This window comes from Chrysochloris asiatica, unplaced genomic scaffold (assembly GCF_000296735.1).
Source record: "Chrysochloris asiatica unplaced genomic scaffold, ChrAsi1.0 scaffold00135, whole genome shotgun sequence".
Taxonomy (NCBI): Eukaryota; Metazoa; Chordata; class Mammalia; order Afrosoricida; family Chrysochloridae; genus Chrysochloris; species Chrysochloris asiatica.
The window spans coordinates 508,510-520,404 of NW_006408653.1; the positions used below are offsets into that span (position 1 = coordinate 508,510).

Here is an 11,895-nt window from a genome sequence, read left to right on the forward strand (position 1 = left end):
AGAGTAGCTAATGAGTTCAAACTGCCGACCTTTCTGTTAGCAGCCAAGCACCTGATCATTTTGCCACCATGGTGTCTTGGAAATATAAACATATCTCCCTAATTAGTTGGGGTCTTCCTTGGCTAAAGGAAACAATGAAAATCAAAACAACAAAATTGAGAATTTCACAAACTATTGCTGGAGCAGCCTTCAGTGGTATATACTTTTAAAAAGAGAACAAAATACAAACTAAAACAAGCAATAAAATAAAATAAAAAATAAAACATGACAAACACCCCCCCACACACACAAAACTAGGTGTTTATTTCAATAATCTTAGAGATCCACAAGTGCAGTTTAGGGTCACTATGAGGTGGAACCAACTGCACAGCACACCACCACCACTACCATCACCATAAATGACCATATTGACTCAACAACAACAACAAAGCATGAATGGAAATATGTCTAAAGTAGGAAAAGAGAATGTTATTACTCTCAACTTTCATTCCCTTTCTTGCCTCCAATTAGCCTATGCAGTTTTATAGGTAAATTATTTTCTTAATTAAAGAAACACCATTTCCATATCTTGTTTCTAATTATAGAAAAATAGTGGTGAGCTACCAACTAATTTTATAAAATTTTAATCTGGTACCAAAATTGGAGAAGATAGCATCCAGAAAACTGTAGATCACTCTTATAAATGGAGAAGTACAATTCTTAGATAAACTAGGAATAGAATCTAAATGCATTTAAAAGAATTGTTGTTTTTGTTGTTATGTGCCATCAAGTCAGTTCTGACTCAAATGCTGCCCTGTCCTGCATGCTACATGCCTCGTAAAATGAATAGAATCAATAGAAACCTGGCAGAATTGATCAGAAAGTTCACTAAAGGTATTGGATATCAAGTAAAGCTGTAAAAATGATAGATTTAAACATTTTAATAGTAGTAACATTAAAGACACTAAAATAAAAAGAGAAACAATGAAATTCAACCCTAATAGCAACAATCAAAACAGAAAAGCACAACAGGAATAACTTCAGTGATAAATGTGTATACATAAAGAAAAGCATTCAATGTTAGAAATATAAAAGAAAACTTGAAATTCCAAACAATGTGACAGTGTAAGTTTGCCTTGTAAAAGCATTCTAAGATTTGTTTAGAAGATATAAACACTAGACTAATAAGTCATATATTTTTAATTATTATAAAATTATTATTACTAAAACATGGTGGTACTTGTAGTAAAAGGGAACAGATTTTAGAATTTGTAAGAAGTATTATGAGACAAAGGTGGAGTTACAATTTATGTAGCAGGGAAGAATGTTGAGATATCTGATTATTTTCTTGAAAAAATCAGTTTGATAACACAGGATACAACAAAATTAATTCTAGGTAGATTGGAAAGTTATATTAAAATATTGACTATAGAAAAAATGGGAAAAAAATAAGATGACTGCTGAACAAGTGGTAGAAGAATTCAAAAGAAAAATATGGATAAATTTGCTCACCTATAAGCACAACCAATTTATAAGTCAGAAATATCATAGTCCAAATTAAAATATAAAAAATTAGAAAATATATTTGCAGCAAATATAACCAAGAATTGATATCTTAACTATGTAACTAGCATTTTACAAATCAGTAAGTTTTATCCCAAAGAGAAATAAGGCAAAGGATATAGAAGACAATAAATTCAACCCATACAGCACTAATATATATGAAAATATAGTGGTTAAATACTCATGTAAGTTATTTTAATTAATAACATTATTGAAATTACATCTTGCTATGTGGATTTCTCTCCTCCCCATGCCATAAAATAGAATTTTAGCAGCAGAATTGTTAAAGGGCATTGTAGCGATCTGCCCTTAAAGTATACTCTTGTGCTAAATGCAAATATTCCTGGAAGGTATCATGCCTTAATACTCACTAATCACTGCCTCTTTGAGATACATCATTTTAGCAAAACTTTGGTTCAGTCAACAAACCAAAATCTCAGGATTCTTTTGTTGTCTTTGATTTTGGAACATTTAATAATGGTTTGTCTTGGTGATTTTTTTTTTGTGATCTATCCTGTTTGGAACTTGTTCAACTTCTTGTATGCCAGTTTTCTCATCTTTCAGGATTATTTTAATGAGTATTGGAAAATCCAATACTCATTGCTGATAAAAACACTAAACAAAATTAGGAATAGAAGGAAAAACTCCTCAACATAATTAAGGGCAACCTGGGAAAAACAAAATGTTACCTACAAAGGAGAATCAATAAGACTAAGCTCTGATTTCTCAGCAGAAACCATGCAAGCAATAAGGAATTGGGATGATAGACACAGAAAACTGAAAGAAAATAATTGCCAACCAAGCATCATATAACCAGTGAAGGTGTCCTTCAAATATGATGGTGCAATTAGGACATTTCCTGATAAACAGAATTTAAAGGAATTTGTAATAACAAGACCAATTTACAAAAAAATAATGGGTATTCCTTGGACTGAGAACCAACAACATCAGATATCAATCTGTGATTACCATACATAACAATACCACCCAGACAGAACTCAATCCAGATAGAGAAATATTTAAAATAAAACAAACTACAAAATCGAAAATAGGGAACCAAAGATAACAATATATAATAAAGCCATCATCTCAAAGCAAAAAGAAGGACTACAGTAGATATAGAACTTCCAAATGGCAAGGAAGTCAAGTAGATTTCAAGATGAAACAGACTGTTTTAATCAGTAAAAACATTAATAAATTACAGGTTAAACTTGAAGAAAAATAATACACCTGCATATCAAAATAAAAAGAAGAGGAAAATAAAGATTTAGTAAACATTAATACAACAGAAATGAAAATGAAAAGAAACCCTCCAGACAAAATGAACTCAGCAAGGAAATTTATATGGAACAAAAAAATCCAGCATTACAACAACAACAATAAAAAGACACAGAAAATGACAGCAATCAAACCATACCAATTGATAATTACACTGACTATAAATGGATTAAATGCACCAGTCAAGAGACAGCAGAATGGATACGAAAACAGGATCCTTCAATAAGCTGTCTACAAGAGACATAAAAAAGATGGAAACAGTCGAAATGCCCATTAACAGAAGAATGGTTAGACAAACTTTGGTACACACACACAATGTTGTTAAGTGCTATCAAGTGAGTTCCTGTATATGGTTTCTGAGGAGCAGCTGTGAACTTGAACCACTGACTTTATGGTTCAAACCAACTTTGCAGTCCAGTGCATTAACCCATAATGCCACACCAGGACTCCATAACTACAAAACACTGAAGAACAGTGATGAATCTGTGAAACACCTCACAACATGGTTGAACCTGGAGGACATTATGTTGAGTGAAATTAGTCAAACAAAAGGACACACATTGTATAAGACCAATGTTATAAAAAGTTAAAAAAAAAAAAAAGTTGTTTTGAAAAAGAAATATAAGCTGTGACACAAATAGATGTACGCACACCCATGTTCATTGCAGCACTACTCACAACAGCAAAAAGACGGTGACAGCCTGAATGCCCATGAACAGAAGAATAATTAAGCAAACTTTGGTACACACACACAATGAAATATTATGCAATGCTGAAAAATAAAAAGAATCTGCAAAACACCTTATAACATGGATGAACCTGGAGGACATTATGCTGAGTAAAATTAGTAAATCATGAAAGGACAAATATTGCATGAAACCACTGTTGTAAAAAGTTAAGAAAAGGTTTTCTTGCTAAATGAAACATTCTGTGGTGGTTTAAGGCAAGCAGGGGGTGGGAGAGAAGGAAACAAAATATAGTGAATAGAGCTAAAATTCTGCTAATTGATGGTACAAGGAGTGGATTGCAATCATTGTAATGACACAAAATGTATAATATGTTGAATGTGGGACTGATGTTCTGTTCTGTAAATCTTCACTCAATTCACAATAATAACTTTTAAAACAAAACAAAAACAAAGGTAGGGAAAGTAAGAAGAAAAAAGTTTGAAGTGAGGAATTGTCCTGAGTAAAGACTGCTACTGAAAGGTTAGTCGCTCAAACTCCCTTACCATTCTGTGGAAGAAAAATGTGACAATCTGCTACTATAATGATTGTTGTTGTTGTTGTTAAGTGTCATTGAGTCAGTTCTCAACATAGTGACCCTGTACAGGACTTCAGAGGAGCAGCTGGTGAGTTTGAACCTTTTGGTCAAGCCAAACTTGCGGTCCAGTGCTTATCCTACAGTACCACACTAGGACTCCAATAAAGATTATAGCCTTGTTCTATCAAATAAGGTTGCTATATGTCAGAATTAACTTACGTATCTAGGGTTAGAGCTAAGGAACCCCATAAGGCTATTTAGCACACGAGAAAGAGGAGATAAGAAAGTGTGAAGATATAACAAAACCTTAACTATTTTTTCATTTTCATTCAAACTACTAACTTTTCATTTCACAGGCTATTCCACCAATCAACCAATTCCTGTCCACTTTACTCTTTCACATGGTGACCTCATGTGTGTAGAGTAGAACTGTATTCCATAGATAGGATTTTTAATGCTTTTTTTGGGGGGGTAGGGAGGGGGGAGTAAACGGATAGGCCTTTCTTTCAAGATATCTCTCGTGGATTCAAACCTCCAACCCTTTGGTTAGTGCTGAGCATGTAAACCGTTTGCACCACCCAGGGTATTCCTATTCCCTAGTTCTCCTCTGTAAATCTGTATTATTGCAAGATGTGTGTATCCTTTGATAGGCAGGTAATACAACCTGAATCATAACTTGAACTTTAGGGTTCTGTAGTGAATGTGAATAAGAATTGCTGAATGTCATCTTAAATTTTAGTGATGAAGTCTTCCCATACAACTTGATAGTTTGTTTCCACACCTGTAAATACTGTAAACAAAATACTAGGAACTTAATGATTAGGTTTTTGCATACTTACACCATTCAACAGAGACTTGCAGTCAGAAGTTAAGAATTGAACATTCTTCTTAGAACAGTTAGTTTGCACAATTGTGTAGGAAATTGCAAAGTTCCATCCAGCCATCACCTAAAACAATTTTTGGATTGATTATTAAAGGGAGTTTAAACATTATTCACAGTGAGATATAAATGACCCTGATATAAGAAGCTTACTATCTGGCAAGTAGTGTTCTAATATTTTTATGTAATATTATATATTATGATATAATTATATAAATATTAATAATATATTAATTAATGTATTATGCTACAACAGTAATAATTATTAATACTTGATAAAAGTCATTACCAAATTCATATGGAACATTTTGAAACTCTCGTAGTCCTTAACACACACACACACACATACACACACACATCCAGTACATCTGAAATGAAAAGAAATACATAGATACAGTTATTGTACTTCCCTAAGTGAGACCTAGCCACTTGTCCTCTGCCAGGCTGGAGAGAAAATATATTCTATTGAGTTTTTAAAAAAAATATTGGTACTGCTCTTCTGGATGGATTAAGAAAATTTTGGAGATGAAGTGGCCTTTACTGGTGGGTCTTTGAGTTTCCAAATTGCCAAGGAGTGAAATTTCATCTGTTTTATACCAGGTTGTGCCCACCCTGAGAGTGATATATGATGCTAATTGAATAGAACATATATCATGAAGAAAAGTAAATCAGAAGGTCTATTAAATGCAGGGAAAGTTACTAATCAAAGTGAATCACATAAAATTAAAGGCTAAAATATAAAATATATAAATATAAAATATAATGGGCCCAGTCAACCATTAGTAAGGACTTGGTAAACTGAGCCAATGAAAGGACTAGACTTAAAGGTATTTACATTGTTGTCTGATGGCGGCCCTATGAGTGCAGAATGGAATTGCACTCCAGGAAGCTTTCAAGACTGTGATCTTTCAGAAGCAGATTGTCAGACCTGCCCTCTAAGGCACTTCTGGATGAGTTTGAACTGCCAACCTTCCACTTGGCATTTAATCATTTGGATGACCAAGGACCTCCTTGTTTGATGACATTGCTGTTATTGTTAGGTGCCATTGGGTTGTTTCTGATTCACAGCAACTCTATATAAAACAGAAGGAAACACTGCCCACTCGTGTGCCATCCACACAACCATTGACATGTTTGTGCCAATTGTTGTAGCCATTGTGTCAGTCCTTCTTGTTGTGGATCTTCTTTATCTCTGTCCCTGTCTCTACTTTACTAAGCATGATGTTCTTCTCAAGAGACTGGTCTCTCCTGATAACAAGTCTAAAGTACATGAGATGAAGTTTCACCCTCCTTGCTTGTAAGGAGGAATCTGGCTGTATTGAACACAAATGTGCTCATTCTTCAGGCAGTCCACAGTATAGTCAATATTCTTCACCAACACCGCAATTCAAAGGCATCAGTTCTTCTCTGGCCTTCCTTATCCACTGTCCAGCTTTCACATGAGGTGATTGAAAATACCATTGCTTTGTCAGTCACAAGTTAGTCCTCAAGGTGACATCCTTGCTCTGTAATATTTTAAAGAGGTCACTTGCATTAGATTTATCCAATGCAAGGCATCCTTTGATTTCTTGATTGTTGCTTGCATTATGAATTCAAGTAAAATGAAATCCTTGACAACTTCAATTTTTTCTGCTTATCATGATGTGATTTATTGGTCCAATTGTTAAGACTTTTGTTTTGTTTACATTGAGATGTAATCTATACTGAAGGCTGTAGTCTTTGATCTTCATCAGTTAAGTGCTTCAAGTTCTTTTCACTTCCAGCTAGCCAGGTTATGCCATCTGCATATCATAGGTTGTTAATGAGCCTTCCTCCAATTCTGATGCCATGTTATTCTACATAGAATCCAGTTTCTTGAATTATATAGTCCAGCTCAGAAGATCAGCATACAGATGTAGGTGATGTATCTCATCCTATGAGGTCCACATGTATATTCACTCTTTCTATTGTTGAAAACGGTATTTGCAATGAATAACTAGTTGGTCTTTCAAAATTCTATCGTGTGATCCCTGGCATCATTCCTATTACCAAGGCCATATTTTTCAACTATTGATCCTTTTTTGTTTCCAACTTTCACATTATGCCATTGTTGTTAGGTGCGGCCAAGTCAGTTCCGACTAATAGCGACCCTGTATAGCATTTCTGTGGCTGTATCTTTTGTGAGAGCACAAAGTCTCATCTTTCTCCTGAGGAGCAGCTGTGGGCTCTAACCACTGACCTTGTGGTTGCAAGTCCAAAATTATCATATGAAGCACATCGTGGTTGACAGTCCAATGCTTATCATACAGTCACATTATAATTGCCATTATCAATGTATCTTGATTGCAAGCTTAATGAATTTCAGACTTTAGAAGTTGGAGAAAACTTCAATTTCTACGTCTTTGGCATTAGTGGTTGGTACATAAATTTGAGTCATAGTCATATTAACTGGTCTTCATTGTCCTTCACAGACAGCATTGGACTTCAGGACAGATCATGACATGTTCTTTTTGACAGTGAATGCAATGCCATTCCTCTTTAATTTGTCATTCCCAGGATATCTGATTTAGAATGGCCAATGGCAGTCCAGTTCAGCCCACTGATACCTAGGACATCAATATGTATGCATTCCATTTCAATTTTGATGATTTCCAGTTTTCCTAGATTAATGTTTTGCACATTCTACCTTCTGATTATTAATGGATATTTGTAGCTGTTTCTTCTCATTTTGAGTTAGACCACACCCCAGGGAAACTCCCTTTATATTGGACCAGGGTTATGACCTAAGTTCATGTGTTGTATCCCACCCTGATCCCTTACAACTGATTGGTTGAGCACATCAGATCACATCATGGGAGATGATTATATCATCACATAAATGGAAAACCACTGATAATCATGGCCCACTCATGATAACATGTATTTTCATTGGGCACAATTCAGTTCATGACAGTAACCCTGCTGATACCTGAAATACTGATAACAGATACCTTCCAACATCACAGCAACACAAAGCCACTACATACAACAAGCTGACAGATGAGTGATGGTTTGATTACATACTGTTTTTGTTTTAAGTACCACCGAGTCATTTCTGCTCTTAGCAACACTGTATAGGGTTTCTGAAAAACAATTGGTGGGCTTGAACTGTGTCAACCTGTGGTAAGCAGTCCAGAGCTTGTCCTATAGTGCCATACCAGGACTCATTGAAATTATAAATTAAAGGGTACCCAGGAAGCCCTGCCAACCTTGTTAGATACATTTAAACATTTTGGAGTCCTGTTTAACTCATGATAAATGATGACACAGTTTTCTGAATATTTTAGAGTCAATGATTTTTTTGTTTGCTTGTTTCTAGGAAAAACACTTAATGCTTATGACTCATTCATGCTGTACAAATATCAAAGCAAATATTGGAAAGATTAACCATTTTTTCCTTTACATTGAGTAATCACATTGAGTAAATAGAAAGTCCTTTGTCTTCTGTGCTAGCTATAAAAACCAAAACACAGAAGACCTTAACACCAGTAATGAAATAATATATTTTCCTTCTGTAGATTAGTTATTGTAGTTAGCGAGGCCCTAAACATCAAGATTAAACAAGTTTTAACTACAATGCATGAATGAAAGATCAAGGAACAAACCTGTTTTTGAGCCGACTTTACTTCCTGAAGGGTAAAGAGGTAGGCGTGCGCAGTATTGTTATTAAAGTGCTGAATGGTGTGTTTCAGAATAGGTTCCAGCAGAGGGTTCTTGGTTGATATTGGGTAGAAACAGCCCAGGCAGTTGTACTTGGCTGTCACCACAGGGCCTTCCGCTTAACAAAGAGTTGGCAAAAAGAACAAATTAAAAACTCAAACCAATCTTTATTTCCCAGCATGCAGATATATTGCCTTTTACAAACAAGGCACTTTAGAAGTTCTTGATAAATAGGCTTTCCAGTAAATCCTACCATGTAATTAGGAAAAAAGAGAATGCACAACTGCTTCCCAGTCAGAGGGTTTAAAAAGCAAAAGAAACAGCAAAGCAGTTGCTGTTGATTCCATGTTGCTCATGGCCACCCTACATGAACAGAGTAAAACTGTGCTCCATTGGGTTTTCAAGGCTGTGATCTTTGGAAAGCAGATCATCAGGCCTTTATTCTGAGGTGCCTCTGGTGGGTTTGAATGGCTAGCCTTTTGGTTAGTAGCTAAGCTCTTAACCATTTGCACCACCCACAGACACCTCAGAGGTGAACTAACATTATCATTCACTGTTTGTTTTTAGTAGCCATCTAGTTGCTTCTAACTCATAGCAACCTCCTGTGTGCAGAGTAGACGTGCTCCAAGACGGTTTCAAGGGTGTGACTTTTAGGAAGCAGATTGCCAAGCTTGTCTTCCAAGGCTCCCGAGAAAGCAGGAGGACTTGAGGTGAAGAGACATGGGATGTGTGCATACAAGGGCATGCATAGGACACAATCACATATTACTAGAACATGAGTATGCTGCAGGGAGGGGCAGTTGAACTGAATTACAGTAGGTACCAAGGATGCTGTTTTTTTCAGCCTGAACCTAACCTGTATTCCAAGTGTCATGGAATCTAATAAAATTTATTGGGCCCCTCGTCAGGAAAATGCATGTGATGAATCTTGTCTCCAAAAATACATGGTCATATGTTTTGCAAATCCAACTATACCTGTAGCTATAATCCCATTTAAGAATGAGTTTTCTTTGTTAGGTTAATATATTGTTGTTGTTAAATGCCATTGAGTGGGTTCAACTCATATCAGCCCTGTATAGGGTTTCCAAGGAGCAGCTGGTGGGTTTGAACTGTTGACCTTGTGTGTATTGGGTATGTCTTAAATCAATCTCTTTTGAGATATAAAAAAGCTAATCTGCATTAAAGGAGCTCTAGCTCTGGTAGCGTAGTGGTTACAAATCGGGCTGCGAACCTTAAGGTCAGTGGTTCAAAACTACCAGCCGCTCCGCGGGAGAAAGATGAGGCTTTCTACTCCCGTAAGGATTTACACCCTCGGAAACCCTGTACAGGGTCGCTATGGGTCGGAACCGACTCGACGGCACTTAACAACAACAACAACAGTATTATAAGTAGTGGTTACAAATCAGCTGTTTGAAACTACCAGCTGTTCCACTGGAGAAAGATGAGGCTTTCTGCTCCCATAAAGATTTACAGCCTCAAAAATCCTGTGCAGGGTCACTATGAATTAGAACCGATTCCATGGTACTTAATAACAACAACAACAATCTGCATGAATCTGTTTGTAAAGAGCAAGCAACTAAAAAGTGCAGCTGGGAAGAGATAGATGTGGTTCCACAAGGAGATCACCAAGGAACAAGGACTTTCCCCAGAGCTGACAGAAAGGGAGACTCCCTAGAGCTGGTGCTCTGATTTCACACCCCTAGCCTCCTAAATTGTAAGAATATAAATTTCTTTCTTAAAATCACCCACTTGGGTATTTCTATTATTGTACCTCTGTTGGAGGAGAATACTGAAAGTGCCATGGACTGCCAAAAGAACCAATAAATCTGTTTTGGAAGAAGTGCAACCAGAGTGCTCCTTGGAGGCCAAGATGGCTAGGCTTCTTCTCTCATACTTTGGACACATTGTCCGGAGAGGACAGTCGCTGGAGAAGGATGTCATGCTGGGTAAGGTGGAGGGTCAGAGAAAAAGAGGAAGACCCCCAACGAGATGGATCAGCCAGGTGACATCATTGATGGCGTCAAATGTGGCGGCGGTAGTGAGGTTGGCCCAGGATCAGACATTGTTTCGTTCTGCTGTGCATGGGGTCGCTATGAGTCGGTTCCGACTCGATGGCACCTGATAACAACAACAACCTCTGGATTACTAACACATTCTACTTGCTGTTTTTTTTGTTGTTGTTAAGTGCTATTGAGTCAGTTCCGACTCACAGCAACTCCCCATCCCCATCCCTCAAATGCTGCAACTGCCATTGCTGCTTCTGTCCACCAGTAGGGGGCGGGACCTGGCCTAGGTTGTTCTTTGTTGTTAGGTGCTGTCAAGTTAGTTCTGACTTATAGCAACCCTATACAGGATTTCCAAGGAGCAGCCTGTGGGTTTGAACTGCCAACCTTGTGGTTCGAGGTCCAGTGCTGATTCTATAGTGCCACACTAGGAGTCCAAAAAGAACAAAACCAGAAATGGTTAATGTTCCCCCATGGCTGTATTTCTACCACAGATCTTGGCTACCTGGAGTAATCTGGCAGGACTGAGTAGCAAGGATGAATTTTTTATTCCCTTTCTTCACTGTTGCTGTGCATTCTCCTGTGGCCTAAAAAGGAGGGAAAAAGAGAAAGAGACAATTTATCATTATCTTTTAGGTGAGAAAGTTCACTAGATCCAATAAACGTTGTTAAGTACTGTCGAGTTGGTGCCGACTCGTATTACCCGGCAGAGGGTTTCTGACAAGTGGCTGGTGAGTTTGAACCATTGATCTTGTGGTTCACAGTCCAGTGCTTATCCTACAGCATGACAATTGTTCTTTTAAATGTGTGAAGATTTTTCTAATAGTTTTGAGACTTAAGAATGAATGTTTTGGTAGCCTAATGATTATATATATATATTTTTTTTTCTTAAATGTTTTACTGTGAATTATGTGATAGTTTACATGGGAGAACATTAATTTTACATGCATTCTATCATTCATCGTCTCATTGCCATGGTTACAATCCCCTCCATGCATCATCAACCAACCAAAGGGTATATCCTGCAATCCTGCCCTCCCCCCACCCACCCCTACTCCTCAGGTCTTCAGTACACAGTTGCTCTCCCTCTCTGGATCTAAAGTATCCAGCTGTTCCATTGCTCCACGTCATCATCTCTGCCTCCATTTCAGGCATCACTGCTTCTCTGGGTAGGATCCTGCTCTCCGCTCTTCTCCCTTGATGGTCCTAGGGACCTCCGCTCCTAGACTGAAAAGTTAATCACTCCCCTCC

The 11,895-nt window shown here is 37.2% G+C and overlaps 1 protein-coding gene across 2 annotated transcripts in view; it reads right to left on the bottom strand.

The window, feature by feature from the left end:
- The window catches only part of KNG1 (kininogen 1), a 28,237-nt gene that overhangs the window by 12,161 nt on the left and 4,181 nt on the right, over positions 1–11,895 (bottom strand). The window contains exons 3-5 of one of the 2 annotated variants that reach the window (XM_006869742.1): positions 11,150–11,231; positions 8,587–8,759; positions 4,923–5,030 (exon numbers count right to left, since the gene is read on the bottom strand). In XM_006869742.1, the coding sequence (XP_006869804.1) occupies positions 4,923–5,030; positions 8,587–8,759; positions 11,150–11,231 (363 nt within the window). The remainder of the gene's footprint in view (positions 1–4,922; positions 5,031–8,586; positions 8,760–11,149; positions 11,232–11,895) is intronic. The other variant, XM_006869743.1, reaches the window with a different exon arrangement.